The 21,141-nt window shown below is 41.6% G+C and overlaps 2 protein-coding genes across 3 annotated transcripts in view; one reads left to right on the top strand and one right to left on the bottom strand.

The window, feature by feature from the left end:
- gmds (GDP-mannose 4,6-dehydratase) overlaps positions 1-11,362 on the top strand; it is a 234,279-nt gene extending 222,917 nt beyond the window's left edge. For both annotated transcript variants that reach the window (XM_039001967.1, XM_039001966.1), the window contains 2 exons: positions 10,016-10,084; positions 10,728-11,362. In XM_039001967.1, the coding sequence (XP_038857895.1) occupies positions 10,016-10,084; positions 10,728-10,790 (132 nt within the window). In that variant the 3' untranslated portion in view covers positions 10,791-11,362. The remainder of the gene's footprint in view (positions 1-10,015; positions 10,085-10,727) is intronic.
- Positions 11,363-18,594: 7,232 nt separating this feature from the next.
- LOC120054527 (forkhead box C1-A-like) lies at positions 18,595-20,664 on the bottom strand. Its single transcript, XM_039001965.1, has one exon. The coding sequence runs from the start codon at positions 20,523-20,525 to the stop codon at positions 19,110-19,112; it is 1,416 nt and encodes a 471-aa protein (XP_038857893.1). The 5' UTR covers positions 20,526-20,664; the 3' UTR covers positions 18,595-19,109.
- Between the last annotated feature and the right edge of the window lie 477 nt (positions 20,665-21,141).

Below are 21,141 nucleotides of genomic sequence, written 5' to 3'. Positions count from 1 at the left end.
TTTGTGTGTGAGTACCAGAAAGAAGGCCAATCGTCTACATATTCAATCTTTTTGGAGGGGCAGAAAACAGTTTACAACCAGTGATTGAGGTGTGAGTCTCAATGTGTGTTGAAGAGCTCAACACTCCACCTAACAGAGACAATTACTCCATGTCGACACATCTATTAGAAGAATTCTATCAGAATATAGAGGAACATAGAGGTCCAAGTGTCAAAAGCAGTCCCAAACTCTGGTCCCTCCGTGCACGAGCATTACTGAAATTACACATCAATTAAGATGAGAGCAGAATGCCACTTTCTCCCTCTCTCTCATCCTTTCTCTCTTCCTCTGTTTTTCTCCTTTTAATCTTTGTCTTTCAGTAGTGTGGTTGAGAATAATTTTGTTTAAATAGGGGAAATCATGTTTGCTTTGATATAACAACAAAAAATCTGAAACAACCTGAGGCTGATTAACATGTTACACACAGACAAGACCAACACAGTATCTGACAAACACACTTCAACTCTCTCTTCCTCTCACTCACTTCATCTCTCTCTCCCTCTCCCAGAGCATTCTGCTGACTCTAGGAATTATGATCTGTTTCCCGTCCTCAGGAATAATAGAATGCAGGAACAGAACAGGGCCCCTCTATTTGTGTGACCCCCTCTCAGTAACAGACAATAAGCCTCTGGAACAGTAGTGGGGAGTCCACGTCTGAATAGTGTGGTTAATGAGAATGTTAACAGTGTGTGTGTGTGTGTGCCAGACGAACTCAATGCCTTTCATTTGGACACACCTACTCATTCAAGGGTTTTTATTTATTTTTACTATTTTCTACATTGTAGAATTCATTAAATAGTACCCGCAAAACACCAGTATCAACGTCAACAGTGAAGAGGCGACTCCAGAATGCTGGCCTTCTAGGCAGAGTTCCTCTGTCCAGTGTCTGTGTTCTTTCGCCCATCTTAATTTTTTGTTTTTATTGGCCAGTCTGAGATATGTCTTTTTCTTTGCAACTCTGCCTAGAAGGCCAGCATCCCAGAGTCGCCTCTTCACTGTTGACGTTGAGACTGGTGTTTTGCGGGTACTATTTAATGAAGCTGCCAGTTGAGGACTTGTGAGGCATCTGTTTCTCAAACTAGACACTCTAATGTACTTGTCCTCTTGCTCAGTTGTGCACCGGGGCCTCCCACTCCTCTTTCTATTCTGGTTAGAGACAGTTTGCGCTGTTCTGTGAAGGGAATAGTACACAGCGTTGTACGAGATCTTCAGTTTCTTGCCAATTTCTCACATGGAATAGCCTTAATTTCTCAGAATAAGAATAGACTGACGAGTTTCAGAAGAAGGATCTTTGTTTCTGGCCATGTTGAGCCTGTAATCGAACCCACAAATGCTGATGCTCCAGATACTCAACTAGTCTAAAGAAGGCCAGTTTTATTTCTTCTTTAATCAGAACAAGTTTTCAGCTGTGCTAACATAATTGCAAAAGGGTTTTCTAATGATCAATTACGTTTTTAAAATGATAAACTTGGATTAGCTAACACAACGTGCAATTGGAACACAGGAGGGATGGTTGCTGATAATGGGCCTCTGTACGCCTATGTAGATATTCCATAGAAAATCAGCCGTTTCCAGCTTCAATAGTCATTTACAACATTAACAATATCTACACTGTATTTCTGATCAATTTTGTGTTATTTGAATGGGCAGAAAATGTGCTTTTCTTTCAAAAACAAGGACATTTCTAAGTGACCCAAAACTTTTGAACGATAGTGTGTGTGTGTGTGTGTGTGTGTGTGTGTGTGTGTGTGTGTGTGTGTGTGTGTGTGTGTGTGTGTGTGTGTGTGTGTGTGTGTGTGTGTGTGAGAGTATATATATATATGAAAATGTATATGTGAAAAACAGTTTAAATGTATTTGGCTAAGGTGTATGTAAACTTCAGACTTCAACTGTACACGCACATACATATATATATATTCTATATAGAATATATAGAATATATATATATGTGTGTGTATGTACAGTTGAAGTCTGAAGTTGACATACACCTTAGCCAAATACATTTAAACTGTTTTTCACAAATCCTGACATTTAATCCCAGTAACAATTCCCTGTATTAGAGGTCAGTTAGGATCACCACTTTATTTTAAGAATGTGAAATGTCAGAATAATAGTAGAGAGAATGATTTCTTTCAGCTTTTATTTCTTTCATCACATTCCAGTGGGTCAGAAGTTCACATACACTCAATTAGTATTTGGTAGCATTGCCTTTAAATTGTTTAACTTGGGTCAAACTTTTCAGGTAGCCTTCCACAAGCTTCCCACAATAAATTGGTTGAATTTTGGCCCATTCCAAATCCATCCCATCCATTCCAGTAACTGAGTCAGGTTTGTAATCCTCCTTGCTCGCACACGCTTTTTCAGTTCTGCCCACAAATGTTCTATAGGATTGAGGTCTGGGCTTTGTGATGGCTACTCCAATACCTTGACTTTGTTGTCCTTAAGCCATTTTGACACAACTTTGGAAGTATGCTTGGGGTCATTGTCCATTTGGAAGACCCATTTGCGACCAAGCTTTAACTGCTTATGGCTGCATCCCGCTACCGGGATCGATATGACAGCAGCCAGATAAAGTGCAGGGCGCCAAATTCAAAAAACAGAAATCTCATAATTAAAATTCCTCAGACATTCATGTGTCTTATATCATTTTAAAGGTAATCTTGTTGTTAATCCCACCAAAGTGTCCGATTTCAAATATGCTTTTCAGCGAAAGCACTACAAACGATTATGTTAGGTCACCATCAAACCACAATAAGATTTTCCAGCGAAAGATAGCAGTCAGAAAAAGCAGAAATAGAGATAAAATTAATCACTAACCTTTGATTATCTTCATCAGATGACACTCATAGGACTTCATGTTACACAATACATGCATGTTTTGTTTGATAAAGTTCATATTTATAACAAAAAATCTGAGTTTACATTGGCGCGTTAGATTCACTAGTTCCAAAAACATCCAATGATAGTGCATAGCCACATCGTTTCAACAGAAATACTCATCATAAATGTAGATGATAATATAAGTTATACACATGGAATTATAGATATACCTCTCCTTATTGCAACCGCTGTGTCAGATTTCAAAAACTTTACGGTAAAAGCAAATCATGCAATAATCTGAGACGGAGCTCAGAACAATAGCCAAATTAGCCGCCATGTTGGACTCAACAGAAACCAGAAAATACATGATAAATGTTTCCTTACCTTTGATGAACTTCCTAGGAATCCCAGGTCCACAATAAATGCTTGATTTGTTCGATAATGTCCGTTATTTATGTCCAATTAGCTACTTTGGTTCGCACCTTCGGTAAACAATTCCAAAGTCAGAAAGCGCCTCCACTATAACGTGACGAAATGTCCAAAGGTTCCGTTACAGTCAGGAGAAACATGTCAAACAATGTACTGAATCAATCTTTAGAATGTTGTTAACATACATCTTGAATAACGTTCCAACCGGAAAATTCAATTGACTTCAGAAGAGCGATGGAACGGACGTCCTACTCATGTGAAGGCGCATGGTGAATGCGTGATCAGCCCGTGGAAGTGATTACTCATTCCTTTCTCCTTCGGCCCCCCTTCACATTACAGTCATCAGACAAAGTTCTGTTGACTATTGACATCTAGTGAAAGCCGTAGGAAGTGAAAACTCATCTATATCTTGCTGTCATTTCAATTGAGAGCATGGTTGAAAATCTGACACCTCAGAAACAATTCAAACAGGAAGTTTTTGCCTGCCATATGAGTTCTGTTATACTCACAGACATAATTCAAACAGTTTTAGAAACTTCAGAGTGTTTTCTATCCAATATGAATAATAATATGCATATATTAGCAACTGGGAGCAGGCCGTTTAATATGGGCACCTCTGTCAGGCCGTTTAATATGGGCACCTCTGTGCACCTTTCATCCAAGCTACTCAATACTGCCCCTGCAGCCATAAGAAGTTAACTTCCTGACTGATGTCTTGAGATGTTGCTTCAATATATCCACATAATTTTCCTGCCTCATGATGCCATCTATTTTGTGAAGTGCACCAGTCCCTCCTGCAGCAAAGCACCCCCACAACATGATACTGACATCCCCAGTGCTTCACGGATGGGATGGTGTTCTTCGGCTTGCAAGACACCCCCTTTTTCCTCCAAACATAACAATGGTCATTATAGCCAAACAGTTATATTTTTGTTTCATCAGACCAGAGGACATTTCTCCAAAAAGTACGATCTTTGTCATCATGTGCAGTTGCAAACTGAGGTCTATCTTTTTTATGGTGGTTTTGGAGCAGTGGCTTCTTCCTTGCTGAGCGGTCTTTCAGGTTATGTCGATATAGGACTCGTTTTATTGTGGATATAGATACTTGTGTACCTGTTTCCTCCAGCATCTTCACAAGGTCCTTGGCTTTTGTTCTGGGTTTGATTTGCACTTTTCGCACCAAAGTACGTTAATCTCTAGGAGACAGAACGCGTCTCCTTCCTGAGTGGTATGACGGCTGCGTGGTTCCAGGGTGTTTATACTTGCATGTTATTGTTTGTACAGATGAACGTGGTACCTTCAGGCATTTGGAAATTGCTCCCAAGGATGAACCAGACTTGTAGAGGTCTCCAATTTCTTTTCTGAGGTCTTGGCTGATTTCTTTTGATTTTCCCATGATGTCAAGCAAGGAGGCACTGAGTTTGAAGGTAGGCCTTGAAATACATCCACCGGTACACCTCCAATTGACTCAAATGATGTAAATTAGCCTATCAGAAGCTTGGCTGGATTCACAACGAGTGTAGCTTTAATTTGGTATCTTACATGTGTGATTTAATGAAAGTTTGATTTTTATATCATTTTATTTGAATATGGCGCTCTGTATATTCCCTGGCTATTGGTCAGGTGGGACGATTGCGTCCCACCTACCCCAGAGAGGTTAAAGGTAGGCCTTGAAATACATCCATAGTTCCACCTCCAATTGACTCAAATTATGTCAATTAGCCTATCAGAAGCTTCTAAAGCCATGACATCATTTTCTGGAATTTTCCAAGCTGTTTAAAGGCACAGTCAACTTAGTGTATGTAAACTTCTGACCCACTGGAATTGTCATACAGTGAGTTATAAGTGAAGTAATCTGTCTGTAAACACTTGTTGGAAAAATTACTTGTGTTATGCACAACGTAGATGTCCTAACCGAGTTGCCAAAACTATAGTTTGTTAACAAGAAATTTGTGGAGTGGTTGAAAAACGAGTTTTAATGACTCCAACCTAAGTGTATGTAAACTTCCGACTTCAACTGTATGTGTGTATGTGTATATATACTTCAAAAATATATATTATTATCTTAAGGTTAGTTATACTATTTTGATATTGATAACTGCACTGTTGGTTAGATCATGCAAGTTAAGCATTTCAAATCTCATACTCACCACACACACAAACACACCACACGGTTGGCTGGCTTCGCTATCAATCTTGCCCCCTCTCTCCCTGTGCTGGTTATCTTGACAGTAAGTACTTCACATATACAAATCTCCTTGGAGCTGAAGGGCAGGCAGAATGCTTAGCGGTGGCGTTGGGGCACTTAGTGCGATCTGCTGCTAGCCTCCACTCTGCTCCTCAAGAGTGTTTAGAGTGTGTCCTCAACCACCTAAATATTTATCACACAACTCCCCCAGGAATTTTAATGAGCACTGATGGAGAACAATCATCATGCAGGGGGGTGAAGGAAGGGAGAGAGACTGGTCTCTTTCATTGTTAATCAATACGTTGTGCGTTACTCACTCAAAGTTCAAATTAAAGATACAGCTCCCAATTTATGTAATATTCCTCCTTCTCTCATATATAAATATACATTATGCTTCTAACTGTGTGTGTGTGTGTGTGTGTGTGTGTGTGTGTGTGTGTGTGTGTGTGTGTGTGTGTGTGTGTGTGTGTGTGTGTGTGTGTGTGTGTGTGTGTGTGTGTGTGTGAGGGACAGGGCCACTCTTTAGAGTTCAGTACCCACGTTGTGTGTCGGCCGAGCCTCACGTGGAGATGGCGGAAGAAACCTGTGATATAACTCACACACCCCCTGCTGTCTCCCATCACACACACACAGGAATATATACACACACAGACTGGAACTCTCCATCTCTCAGTGGTAGGATCCTGAACTTTTTACGGGAGTGGCTAATACTGTCTAGAAGTCCTGGGGAGAAACCAGCAGGCTCTTTCTCCCTCTCTGTTTCACTATTTTCTATTTTCTTCCCAGTCTTTGTGTTTCTTGTTCTAGAATCTGGGAGTATGTTAATGTGGGCAAAGAAAAAGAGAGGGAGGGATGTGGGTAGAGAAGTGACCAGTGAGAGGAAGAGGGGATGTGGGTAGAGAAGTGACCAGTGAGAGGAAGAGGGGATGTGGGTAGAGAAGTGACCAGTGAGAGGATGTGCATACCTGTACTGGCTCTCTCATTCCTTCCCCGTCTTTCTCACACCTAGACCAGAACACTAACAAACCATTCTCGCAAACACACACACTCAGTCTTCGTCTGTGTGACCTTACAAAGGGTGAAGGTTTCTGGGAAATCATGTCTGTCCTTGAGGCTGTGGGGTCCAGACTTACTGAGTTGAACTACTGCTGTCTCATTGCTGCTACTGTTTGATGTCTGTATCCATCCTCATGTCCATGGTCATACAAATACCAGAAGCACTTCCAATGGCCTCTCCAAACCACATCAGATCCTCAGAGCCTGTCCCCTGTGAGTGTTTCTGCGTGAGAGAGAGGGGAAGAGAAAGAGAGGTCTCTATGAGGATGTTGAACTTTCTTTCCCTTCAACGGCTCGAAGAACTCTTTGGCTATGTTGGGATGTGTTTGTAGTGTTCTCTCTCTCTGCTGTGTGAAAGGGTTGCTGTGATTTATTGACAGGACTTTCAGTGATACTGGAATTCCTTAGCGTTACATGCCAACTCAGAGTGCCTTAATCACCTGTGGGCTTTATCGACCGTGATCACATTCAGAGAGAGTGGTTTACACCTTTAATGGTAGAAAGGAAGAGGGGAAGGAGGATTCAGGTGTCGATGATGATGTTGACAATGGTGGTGATGACGATGATATTGATGATGGTTTGGCAACTGTGGCAATGAGGTTATTCAGGATGTAGTGTGATGTGATATCAGTGGTGTTGTTGCTGCTGCTCCTGGCTACCTGAAGAGAAAGGGAAAACGATTTCATCAGCACTTCCATATACTCAGAGGAAACATCCATTTCTCTCGGTGTCTCCGGATTCACCTCAGACGTAAATGAACATTTATTGATACCTGCGTTGCCTGGGAAAGCAACATTGCCTGTAGGGATCAGGTATACAGTCAGTTTGTCATCGTTGTGTCTCTCCCTATGTGATCCCTCTTCTGCGACCATCGCAACTTGACACACACTACCCATGATGCATGGCGGGGTTTATGGACTGTGAACAGATCATGGTCGCATCCTGAGGATGCGTGTGATATAGCTTTATCACTCTAATTTTAAAGCCCCTACAGATGTAATATTTACTCAAATCTTCTGTCTTCAGAGAGCAATCCACTCAACATAGCACATTTTCTAGAACCCATTTCTGTTATCACTGTTGCATATTTCCAGACATGTGGAGAATACTATTTTAAACAGGATATACCATGACCTTGGATTCTGTTCCAAATCAGATCCATATGAAGATTATATTGTTCCCCATCTGTTAGCAGTTCTTGTTGAATAATTCAGTACATTCTCTGTCAGTTAGGGGTGAGTTGACTCTGTTCTAATTAGGTTTTAAATCTCTGAGCAGGTTGAATTTCTGTGTGTGTGTGTGTGTGTGTGTGTGTGTGTGTGTGTGTGTGTGTGTGTGTGTGTGTGTGTGTGTGTGTGTGTGTGTGTGTGTGTGTGTGTGTGTGTGTGTGTGTGTGTGTGTGTGTGTGTGAGAGAGAGAGATCCCTCACGTGTGATATCCACCAGGTACAAAATGACTCATAGTAGATTACCTGGATTTTGAGCGGCACTCTTTGTTATGCGGGAGTACTGAAATTAAAGTGTGTTCTATCTATGGTCTTCAGTGTGTTAGGACTTGACAGGTCTTTATCAGTATAAATACACTGTATTCCAGGTCTTATAGATAGATGGACATCTGACTACTGACCAATCATAGAGATGCAGGAACAGGAAGTGTACCTCACCTCAGTCAGCTATGTTGATCGGAGAAGGTAATGTTGTCATGGTGAGGTGGGGCATAAGATGATTCTGTATGGATAGTAGCACTCAGCAGTGCCATCTCTGGCCACATACTGCCAGTGCATGGAATATTATAGTCAGTCCATGGTAGGGGCTGGGATTCCATTATAGTCTTTTCCCTCTTTATTCACTATTTATACATTCATCATTATTTTGCTCTGAACCTAACATTGCTGTAATAATTGTTGCATAATGCAATTTCACTTTAATATGCCTTATTTGAGAATGTTGTTTCACCTATTATTTTCATTGAGGCGTGTTCGTTCTAGACACATGTTTATTTGTGTTATAACAGACTGGTTATAAAGTGTTTAAGTAGGCTTCGAGAGCTTTTTAACGTTATAAATGAGCTGAGGCGAACTCACCTTGAAACCCCTTTATTGGGGACAAAAACACCTGATATTAATTTCACTTTCGAAATGTTCTCCTTTAAAAATATAACATAATGTACTTATGGAGTTACTCCATTAATAACTCCTAGAATTATATAACTTTATATAATTGACGTCCATTGCTGTAATAATGATTCTGTAAATATGGCTGTTTGTAGGCCTGGAACAGAACTGAATGTCAGTAATGTAGCGTAGAACTGCAAATGGACTTTGTGAACTGACTACTAAAGGAGGGACGAGCTTTTGTCTGATGGCTGATGTAAAGACTGGACTAATAAAAACATTTTAAAAATGCACTTGAAGATTGATTGGAGGTTGCATTTCAAATAAAAATAACACATGAAAAACGTTTTGTAGTTAACTTTAATCAACTGCAACAAAGTTTGTGCGTTTGCGTGCATGCATGTGTGTGTGAGCCAGTGTGATTGAGGGCTGTGGAGCAGCTCAGAGATGTGGGTCCCTGTTCTGTAAAGGCTGAAGTAGCACCAAGCTAGGCTAATGCTGCTGTAGCGTTCCTGTGTAATAAGATCACCCAGAAACAGACATTTTCAAATGTTTTAGTGTCAGATAGAAAAGGAGCTCTCTGCCTTTATAATTTCACATCTCTATTCAGCCATGGACATGAGCACATCGGGAGTAACTGATACGTACTCTCCTTCTACTGAAAGAAATATGTAGCTAACCACTAAATCAACTGTAGAAATCTTGACAGTGAGTATGAGAACGTAACAGGGTTGTTCAACAAACTTGTGTACGGTTCAAAGATACGCGTAGATTTTTAGGATAACAACAAATTGCTGACTGTTTAACTGAGGGAGAGTGAGGTGACAAAATGATAATGAGAGAGAGCGAGAGGTATTTTCCAGGCTGTATCTTTGGTGGTCTCAGACAGGGTCTCAGTGGATTGTGAACCCAGTGCAGAACACAAAAGGGAAACAGAGGAGAGAGGGGGATGAGGGAGGAAGGAGGTTACACCACCAGAGTCCCACAATTCATCATGCTCTGGCACCCTCTGGATGAGAGAGGAGGGGGAGTCTGGGATTGATGGCCAGTGAGACTTTGTGACCTCCCTTTCCCCTAGAGGGGATACTGACCTGTGTGTGTGTGAAAGAGAGTTAGACAGAGGATCTGAATATCTGTTTACATCCTATAGGCATCCTATAGAGAGTTGTGCATATGTTTGATTTCGATAGATAGTGGTGGAATTAAAGTCTTTATAACAGGAAGTCTACTGTATCAACTGTATATCTACTGTTTCTACTGTAATGTACTGTTTCTGCTGAACTCTGACTGTAAAATTACCCTATTCTAAACACCATTCTCTAGTGGCCATGAATGATGAGTTGTTTTTGTTTCTCCCTCTCTTTCCCCAGGAATACCTGCAAGGTGATAGCACCAAGGCACTGACAAAGTTAGGCTGGAAAGCAAAGATCACTTTTGAGGTGGGTGTTGCACTTTACTCTGCGTGTGTGCATATGTGTGCATGTGTGTGCTTGCGTGCACGTGTGCATGCATGCGTGTGTGTGTGGGTTTGTGTGTGTGCGTGTCTGTGTGCACATAACCCATGGTGGAACTGGAGATGCACAGCATGCTGGTCTTCTTCGATGACAGTCTTCCCAGCCAGCTTCTCCACTCTTCTTGTGTTGTCAGTAAACACAACATAAATTGGGAAGTTAAGCAGCTTCTTAATTAAGTAGCTAAACTAATGTTTTATAACATGTTATAATCATATACTGTACAAGCCTTATATGAGCAATAATAAGTAGGTTAAGTGTGATTGAACAAGCCAAGTTGGACGAATCTCCCACTTACCAACCACAGTACATCAACATGACTGAATAAAGAGACAGCAGTCCTCTGAACAGATTTGATGTATACAACACATTTTGTTTCTCCATTATTACCATATTTTTTGTCTTAGGGATTTTTCGATTCGGACCAATCATTTTATTAGGTTAACCTTTTTTCCTGAATCTATACGAATTGTTTGATTATCAGTGTTTGGAAATGAATATTTAGGCTGCTATGTTAGGTTTAGAGTAGACAATATCTGTGTCTAAACTAAACCTCTATTTGACCCTTTAGGAACTGGTGAAAGAGATGGTTGATGCTGACATCCATCTCATGAAGAATAACCCTAACGCATAAAACCACATCCTTTGGATCAACCCAAACCTAGGGAATCATCTGAGCACTCCTGACCAGAGTGCACTGCGACTCAACAGTTGCACCATGCGGTGAAAAGAATATAAAACTAGTCTGGATCATTTTTTTCATCACTTTGCTGTCCCAAACGAAGTTACTCAGTCTGTTTTTTTGCCTTATGCTATGGTGAGGGAAGATTATTCGATGCCTTTTAAATAATGCCATTCCTTATTTTTGTTTTTAATCTTAATATAATTTTTCACGCTGATCATGATTTAGTAGCCTATATGGTGATAGGACTTTTAATTGTTTTTATTCGACACTGTCTCTGGCAATATGGGATTGTATTGTTGTGTTTGTTTGTTTTAATCGCCTGGCATATAGGTCACAGGTTGCAGTTTGTCCTTTTAGAAATAAATTAAGTATAACTTTAATTATTTGTTATTGTAAGATGACCAACAAATATGTTTTAGATGTTATTCAGCATTTGTGAAATCTTTTGTATTCCCATCTGACATATTTAATTCAGAATATAAAAATTTTGGTACAATAAAACTTGTTCTTTTGATACATTAGTTGGCCCTATATATGTGATTATTTTCTTGTATTTTCATACACAATCTTCTGCTCTTCTCCCCTTAATATACATTGTTTGTTATAAATGTATTGATAGACACATAGCACCACATATAATATATGTAGCCTAAATAACATAATTTTAACTATTTATAAAGATAGGCTATTTTATGTCACCCAATTGGCACTGCATAATCTCCCCGCCATTATTCCACAAAGATGTGTCTAGACTGGAGGACACGTGTACAATGTGTACCTTATAAATAGGGGAGAGATGTTATACCTTTGGTTAAATCTTGTAAAAGGTATTTTAGAGGTAAAACCTCAAGCTTGAGTCGAGTCAGAAGACTAGAGTAATGTTGTCTGAGAGGTTCCTCGTGCCAGCGTTCCCAGGTTGCTCAGAGGTCGCGTGAGCCTCAGCCCCTGTCATTTCCCTTCCCTCCTCGCGCTCAGCTCTCCTTGGTTTGCCCCGCGAGCACACTAACCCTGTTCATTCCTCAGGAAATACGCTTCCTCGAGCCTGGATCCCATTCCTGCAGAATGTGTCTCAATCGAGACATTCTGACTATGTGCCCAGTCCAAGCCCAGCGCGCACTGGAGGCTACCTCTACTCTGCGTAAAGACCTCTGTCGTTTTGTCTCCGACTTCTGCTGGAATATGAACCCCTAACCTCGAACCTCTGTGTTCTAGAGGCCAAGAGACGTCCCACCATACTTTACTTTAATGGTTTGTAAAATAGTTGTTACAGAACAATAGCTTAGAAAGGAAGTTAGGTTGTTACCTAGCCTATATCTTAATGGTCATGGAATCAACATCCTGAATTTAAAAGATTATAGCCCCAGAAATGTATCAGTTGTGTAGGCCTACATATTATATTCATGAAATGAAAACCGTCGTGGGATCTTTTTATGAAAAATCCGTTTGACATTTTAAATGGAAAATGGAAAAGTAGGTTTGCGAAGAGGGAACAAACAGGGTGGGTTTGCCTCTCTTTATTCTTAAAAACAACACCTAGAACATTGCAGTTTGACCGTCGGAGACAGCGCTGCATCTGTGTGGACTTATAATTGGTAACAGATGGCGCTTTGAGGTTGGCCCTGGAACCCGGGTGCGAGCGAAAACACACCAGTTTCCACTGTGCCAGGTCTCTCCTCGCGCCCGCCGGCCAGCCGCACACAGGTGCACGGGCCCAGTCGCGCGCCGCCACTAACTGCAGCAGCCCTGTGCTGCTCTAGGCTCAGCTTTCAGAACGCACGGGAACAGAATGCAGGCACCCAGTTCCAGGCGTAAGTTACTACAGAGAAGAACGAGAAAGTAGAGGAGTGTGTGCCACCACATTTGTGGATATGAAAAGCTTTTAAAAAAACGCCTTAATACGTTTTAGAGAGCAAAATAAACTGAAATAATCTAACAATCTCCTGAAATTGTCTTTATAAATGTTATTTTCGCTCACTGTTCTTTATCCTTACGCTTTTCCTAATTTGGGACATAGAGGGTTGGCTATAGCAAAGACGTACAGACTACTTTTGTTGTCAAAAATAAAATGGATTATTTATATCATATGCATTTGGCTCTCTCAATAGGGCTATGGTCTAACAAATAGGGAGATTCATGCTTTCAAGAGACATGGAAATTGCCACCGTTGTGTCCTTATTGTTACACTTTATTATAAAAACAGGCATATTAGCAAAATTGTTCACATATTTGCCTTAATTTGAATATAAGGCTTAATTAAACTGTTATTTAAGCCATATAATTATTATCATCTAGCCTACGTGGACGACATCGTTTTTTTATTACAAATTTGCAATGATTTTAGGACTATTCGGTTTTATAAATATGATCCAAATATTCACAATTTGATATCTACAGGCCTACAATTTCTTGAGACAAATTATTTTATTTTCAGTTTGGAATGTTCTTCAATGTCCTTTTGTTTGTTCGTTTCATGGTGTAGGCCATCGTTTAAAATCAACTATCAATTGTTCTTTATAAGCAACAGAGTCGATATGGTAGAGAATAATCTTTCAAATAAGAGATAGACCATCTCTATAGGCCTATACTTTTTAAACGGACTAAAAGAAAAGTGAGAGAGTGAATAGACAGTTACAGCGGAAATGGCGCCCATATAAGTCATCTGAACCCTGTTAGTGCTTAGCATTTCTGACATTCTCCACTGCCCGGAAAAATAAACAAGTAAATTGGAGATTGGTTAGGAAGTGGAACTCTGCAATCGGATTTATCTCTAATAAAACATAGCAGATGCAGATTACCATCAGAAAGGGCCCCAAATGCTGATGCTGGTATGACCATTAATTAATCGAATATTTTGTTTGGCTTTATCCTAGTTCATTTAGTGTGCTATAGGCTGACTGGCACCAGCTGACGAGCGAATAGAGAACCATGAGAAAGTCTCGATTATAATGTGTCAAATCCCATAATACAATATGAGAACTCGCACAAAGGCTTACACCTTTTCATTCTCTTGTCACTTATAGCAATACTGTATTGAGTAGGCCTAGCCTAAGTTCATAGTTTACAAATTGATAAGTAGGCCTACTGTTTCATGTTCTCCTTTTATTGCCAACATATTGAGTCATAATCCTTTAATTGGTGTTTGGCGTATCGGTTTATGACAGTTGATAGGCTAATGTTAGCAGAGAGTTATAGCCTTGCTCAATTACACTACTGTAATAGAGCCTCTCGTGTCGTAGAACTAAACGTCCCCGCGAGGCAGTGGCAAACTTCACCATTACTTCTGACTTTTCCGAGGGCTTTGGAAAATGGCGCGCCTTCAAGCGTTTTGACCTACCCAGGTCCATGTCTCCCCCGGCTCTGGCCCCGGGGCCTGCCCCCACAGGACCTGCCTGGGCGGGGAGACAGACACACTGACACTCCGGTGGTTAGATTTATCCCCACCACGACCTTAAACAGTGCTGAGTAAAATATGTCTTAATGCATCAGACAGGCGTTAGACAGATGTGAAAAGCGGAGGACAGTGAATTTATATATTATACATCATTCATGCTTTGACGTGTTATTGAGGGGCGTGTAGGTTTGTCTTGAAGGCGCCCGGAATTGTTATGATTGTAGACCTTAACAGCTTAATTTAAAGACGAGGGGAGGGTCTCAGTTTCGCGTTACACATCCTCTTGTTGTGTGTGTGTGTTCGTGTGTGTGTGTGTGTGTGTGTGTGTGTGTGTGTGTGTGTGTAATTGCTGTTGACTTACAAATTGATTTGATAAGCTCTTGCTCATACAGCCCCTCCTAGTCTGTGTTTCATGCCATTCTCACGTTTACTCTTGAAGTTTCAAATTCTGTTTTTAGCTCATTATGAATGTGAAAAACCGAACGAATTGCCCAATAAAATTGAATACTTGGGAAAATTGTATCTCTTGTCATAATACTTTAATCAAGTAGCCTATGTCGGCCTATTAGACTATTGCCTGCAAAGTCAGAATGTTTGAGGGAATGTTACTATTTGTTTTAATTATTTCATTGTCATAACTATAACGCATAACGAAGAGTTTGTAAGTGCAATTCCTTAATTTTGTTCTTATTTTGGTATTATTAAATCAAAAGGTATGACGATTCCTGTCATCATTCTTGCAGCAGAACGCCTCGCCTTAACTGTGTTAATAAAATTGGTATTTAACCACTAACCATATCTAATTCACGTTTAATAACTTAATTGTAGGCTACATGCAATATTCAATATTGACAAGGTATTAAGCTGCAGAACGCCTTATTTGATCTGAAAAATGTACAAGCCTTATTTTTAGACGAGCACGCCCCTCACTTTAACTTTAAAGTTAAAATGAATAGAACACAGTTGACCTTTATTTAAAACAGATGCCTGTCTCCACATAATTATCTATGTTTGTGTAGAGGCTTACAGTAGGCTATAGTGTGTATGTTGTAATAGTGCATTTATGTGCTTGTGGAGGAGGGCGTCCAAGTAAACTAATCGATTAGTCATCTCTAACTTGTCAACAGTAATATCCATAATGTATTCCGTGGTTTCTGTGAACAGCGCATGAGAGTATGTTAGGCCAGGAAAGGTATAGGCATCTTTAGAAAGCGACTGCGTGCTCATATAGTGGTAGCTCGTCGCTTTGCCCTCTCATGAAGCATTGTTGACATCCTCCCCATTGACCTTCGCCTCGCGCTCTGCCTTTTCCGTCGGATGAAAAATTATTCTGCCGCTGATTGAATTTTATTCCTTCCTGACCTGGCCAGCTAGAGAGAGCGCCATCAATCTCTGTGCGCCGACGTGACGTGTGTTTATTCCTTCGGAAAGAATCTGATGACTTCTATTAGCGCAATTATGGCTAGGCATCTATGAGTGAGAGGATCAACATTTGAAATATCTGCTTATTGAATTATTGGTAGGCCACTATTTTATTTAAATCTAAACCTATTTGTATTGGTGTGATGCAGTCTAGGCCAATGCATAGACCTATAGTGGTTACTTGTTTTGTTGTCAAAATGAAAACTGTAAATGGTATGGTAAAGCCTCTAGCCAATAAACTAGAAGGGTATTGTTTTCATTACCTATACACCAATAGTTAATAGTCCATTTTAAAATGTAGATAAAAATCTCCAGGTTAATAAGCAATGTTGGCTTTGTTTAGGCCTAGGCTTACCCGAAACGCAGAGTGACTGACTGGAACAACTTGACTTTGTGCTGCCTGTGCTGTCAAGTAGGCTATACTCAAGGGAGCATTTGTGCTGTGGTGTAGTGTTCCCTGCTCACTCTCTCCATTCTCAATCCAATACTTTCACGAGTGCAAGCGATCACAACAAAGACACATTTTCAATGCCTACCAGGGAGAAGTTAACCCCCTACTCCCTTCTGCGTCCCCTACCCCTCCTGCCTCCCTACTTGCCCCACGGACACACCTGCACAAGATTTGGGCCTCAGCAAAGCACTGGTGTCAGAGAGTAAAAATATATCTTCTCCACTCCCCCTGTTCCTGAACTCACGGAGCCCAGGGCCGCCGGCAGCAAGACTCAGCGCAGAGGTATGTCATATAACAACGCCATATAATGCATAGGCTACATTCATTACTCTCATACGTCTGACTGAGCCCCAGGATGCGTCCCAAATGTCACCATATGCTCCTATGTAGTACACTACCTTTGACCAGGTGCACTATACAGGGAATAGGTTGCCATTTGCGAAGGGCGGTCTCCAGTCAGTCAGTCCGTGTAATTGTCAGACCCAGGGCTGCATGCTTAGAGGCCGCGGAGGAAGGGACAGAGAATGTAGTTAACACAATAAGTAAGCAGATGTTTTCTGTAAACCCCTGTACACTCAATTAACAAGCTGTAATGACTACCAATTGTGACTATCGAGACGGACACACACACACACGCGCGCGTGGCCTATGCAAAACATTCCAAATGTTTGATGAAGTGGTTTGAATTTAGTTGTGAATTTGTTTTAACTGCAAATGTGTTTTATCTGCAATTTAAACAGTTAAGCTACAGTAATATCTTAGCAGCGATATTTGTTTACACATTTTAAATTGTACAAATTAGTTAATAGGACATATTAATAATAATGACGATAATAATAATATAGGCCTGCAAAAGGAGAGTTTCAAAACAACACATTTTCACACATATTTGTCCTATCATGTTTCAATGTATTTTCTTGAAAGCGACTGATATTTTTTTTGCATTGTCTAGATTGATTTTAAAATAGTAAACAAAGTACACTTAATTTTAATGAATCTATGTGTCTGTGTGTGTGTCTGTGTTGGCCTTGTTTTGTTTCATCTTTAATCAGTTGCTGCAGCAACCAAACATCTGGCAAAGAGAATATTTCAGGCATGCGTGGTATGAACTAAGCGTCCGTAAACACACGTGGTCACTCCAAACAACACCCGGATACCTTGGCACCACGGAGCTAGTAAACAGCCACCTACCCCTCCATCAATAAGCCGTGATACAAAGTTTGGCTCTCGGCTCGCCCTACTGTTAAACTAAAGGCCTGGAGGTGAGGATATTGACAAAGGGTCTCGTCTCAGCGAAAACAAACCAAGCAATGCATCTAGACCTTACTTCTGTTGTCACCAAATGTACTCCATATCCTTCGTCAATAATTATTTCATGATATAAATTAGTGTGATTTCTTATTTACACAAATACTAAATCTCGTTGTGTAAATCTCTACTCTCTTCCTCTCCTCAGTCTCCCCCTCTGTTTCAGATTGTGTGCTGTAGCTCAATGTAACATTTAATTTGTGCTGACTACACAAACATGGGACAAGGCAGAGGAGTAGGCCCAGTAGCCTACATTTTATTTTAGCTTTGTTATAAGAAAGTAAAATGCCCAAATATTGCACAACCTGTATTGAAGATAGTTCTAAAGTTAGAAACAAAACTTGCTAATCATTATTTTAATTAGGAGGTTTTGGACCCAACATTTATACTTTCCTCGATGGCACGTCCCACATAGCCTAAGGAGAGATACTGTATGTTGAAACATGTGTTACGTTACCATAACAATAGCCTATCCGTTACAAGAATAACTAACAATTACACGGACATATATCATACACACTGAGTACTTGCATAATACACTACCAGCCCAGCAGCAAGCCTGTATATTGCATCCTATCAGATTACAATACACTCAATACAGCAGAAAATCGCATTAGTGGCTGTAGCCTTGTGTGTGTTGTATTGCTTTACGTTGTATCATAAAATACACCTATAAGTACCTAGACATAACTCCAGAACTCATAAGATTGTCACGTCGTTTAAACTGTATATGTTTTACATTTATTTCACTACAGTCCTGCAACGTGTGCTGCCAGGCAAAACTGTGTGCATATGTGCCCCGGTTATTGTAGCAGGGTCATAAGGCCCCAGAACAGAACATCAAGACAAGAAACAGAAGCCCTTTATTACTCTAAATAGCCACCGTAAATCTTGTCAACACTGTGTGGGGTGTGTTGTGCAATAGTTTGTGTTTTAGATATTACATTATAAATACAGAAGAGCGAGGTTTACGCAAATATACCTCCGCCGTTTAAAATCACAAATGATTTGAACCATTAGGCCTAAACACTATTTTTTTCTAAGCACCACCAGGGAAGACACTAAGCAATCTTATTTTGCAATAATAGGCCAAACTTTTATTTTGCATTGTGTCCCCTATTCTAAAGCATGCCGGACCTTATAGGCCTCTACGGAGAGCTAATAAACCAGACAAATTTAAATCAAATAGAATGTCAATTTATTAGACAAACAATGCAATGCCTTCAGAATAATTTCAACAAATATGGAACAAAAATATATAGAATACGTCGGTATACAAGTTCCCCTCCTATTTCATAAAATAACAATATGTAGCACAATTTAAGGCACCTCAATTTGGAAACACTTTTTTGGTGTTTGGTCCACAACATCCAACTATACTCCCTTACTTTCTATAATAAATTACTATATGCAATTTACAGTGAATAACAAGTTAATAACATGTTGGATGTTAAAGCAACACTCTTTAAAAACAAAGTTCCTAAAGTGAGAGAGTAAAAACTTACGTGTTATTCGGTGTTGTAACACGAGCCTCTCTGTCTGTCATACACACCAGAACAAATCTCACCACTCTCAATCTGTTTAGTCCATTTGGGGATGAATAAAGGACCGGAATGAGGGAGGTTAAAGTACAAAAAGAAGGAAATATATATATTAAAGTTATTCGTTTAAAAAAACATTTTTGTTTTTGTTGTTTTCAGAACTTGCCGCAGTCATAAACGAAAGCTCCGGAGGTACGGTAGATGGATTGACCGGAGGGGAAGGCCATCTGACAGCTATTATTTCCGTTAACCGGAGAGCTATTCAAACCGATACGTTGAGACTCGAACATCTCTCGCATCGAGTGGAAGTTCTGTTGCTGTGCTGGGTAGCTTGTGCCCAGGTGTCCCAGGTCTCCGTACCAGGACGCAAGTCGGCCCTGGTTCGCGTGGTGACCACTGTCCTGTCCCGCGCTCAGGTTGCCATGCCCGAGCGGGGATGTGGCCGTAGTGGTGATGGAGTAATCGGGAAGAGTCTCGTCCACGGTGGTGGAGGGCGCAAGGTGGCCTCCTCGGTCCCCGGCGTACAAGCTCATGGCTTGCATGTTGCAATGGTACGTCGCGTTAGAGTTTGTAGATATTGAGTTCTGGTTGCAGTTTGGTGAGTTGTAAGCAGACGTCTGGTTGGGGGAATAGTTAAGAGATAGAGAGGGGTTTATACCTGTCCTAGAAGATGCGATAAGAGGGGACGTGAGCTCCGTGGTGCCCTGAGGCGACCCCCGGACTGAGGTCATGATGTTGTCCACACTGAAGCCCTGCGCCGCGGCCTGGGCGTGGTGGTGATGCTCGGGGCCCTCCATGGAGAGGGACCGGGCAGAGGGCACACTGTGAGGGCTATCGGTGGACATACTGCTGCTGCTCCCAGGACTCTCTATCTTGGGCACAGGCAGGCTGGGGGACTCGGCCTGTGGTGGAGTAGAGGTCCCGTTCTCAGTCTTTATGTCCTGGATGCGCACGGGCTGTGAGCCCTGCACGGGCTGCTCGTTCTCCATATCCGGTGCTCCTCTCCCTGACAGGTCCCTGCCTTGCCTGTCATCCTTGTCCTTTTGAACATTACTCTTCTTGAACCGTCTGCGACGCCTCAGGAAGCTGCCGTTCTCGAACATGTTATAGGAGTCCGGGTCCAGAGTCCAGTAGCTGCCTTTGCCGGGCTTCTTATCGTCCCGGGCCACTTTGACAAAGCACTCGTTGAGGGACAGGTTGTGGCGGATGCTGTTCTGCCAGCCCTGCTTGTTGTCTCGGTAGAACGGGAACCTCTCCATGATAAACTGATAAATCCCGTTTAGGGTCACCTTCTTGTCCGGTGAGTTCTGTATCGCCATGGTGATAAGGGCGATGTAGCTGTACGGAGGTTTGACCAGGTCCTTGGGCTGGTGCTGCGGGGTGTACGGTCCGTACGCACGCGCCATGCTGGCCTGGTACTGGTCTTGGGCTGCGTGAGAGTACATACTCATGGGAGCAGGCATCCCGGTGTACCCTCCACCGGCCGCTGCCCGGTAGTAGCTCTGGTCACTGCTAATGTAAGGCACGACGCCCAGAGAGTTGGGGCTGGAGACGGAGTAGCGCGCCTGCATTATCTCCTCCTCGCCTTCGTCCCGTAAAGTTTAAAAGAATAAAGAACTCTCCCAAAAGCTTCAGCAGCACGGAGATGGGTAGCTCCAGTTTCCTCAGCCTCCTTTCCTTTATTTTCTGTGTGTTACAAAAGGGAGTTTGGAGAAGTACGTTTAGCCTAAGCCACGGCTCGCCAGGATGACTGGAGTGAAGGCTGCGCACAGTCTACTGTGTCGAACATTGGGAAAACTACGGCTCAAGCATCCGTCACTACAGAGACACTTTTTTTTAAAACTCTGTTCACGTTTTGGCCTGTGGCTGCTCCTCCCCGAATGGGTTCCAACATCTAATAGGATGGGAGCTCAACCCGAGTGTGCGCGAAAGAAAGCAAAGTTACAGCAGTCAAAAAGCCTTCCAAGTGGTGTTGGCCACACACACACACACACACACACACACACACACACACACACACACACACACACACACACACACACACACACACACACACACACACACACACACACACACACACACACACACACACACACACACACGCACACACACACTGCAATTAAATAAGGAGAGGTATGAGGAACTCCCTGCTCCCATAAAATGATTTGAAGGGCTGTATGACTAATA

Source organism: Salvelinus namaycush, chromosome 10 (assembly GCF_016432855.1).
Source record: "Salvelinus namaycush isolate Seneca chromosome 10, SaNama_1.0, whole genome shotgun sequence".
NCBI classification, from domain to species: Eukaryota; Metazoa; Chordata; class Actinopteri; order Salmoniformes; family Salmonidae; genus Salvelinus; species Salvelinus namaycush.
This window is presented reverse-complemented; position numbering and strand designations above follow the sequence as displayed.

Coding starts and splice junctions, on each gene's coding strand:
- LOC120054527 (XM_039001965.1), bottom strand. CDS start 20,525: ATGCAGGCGCGCTACTCCGTCTCCAGCCCCAACTCTCTGGGCGTCGTG.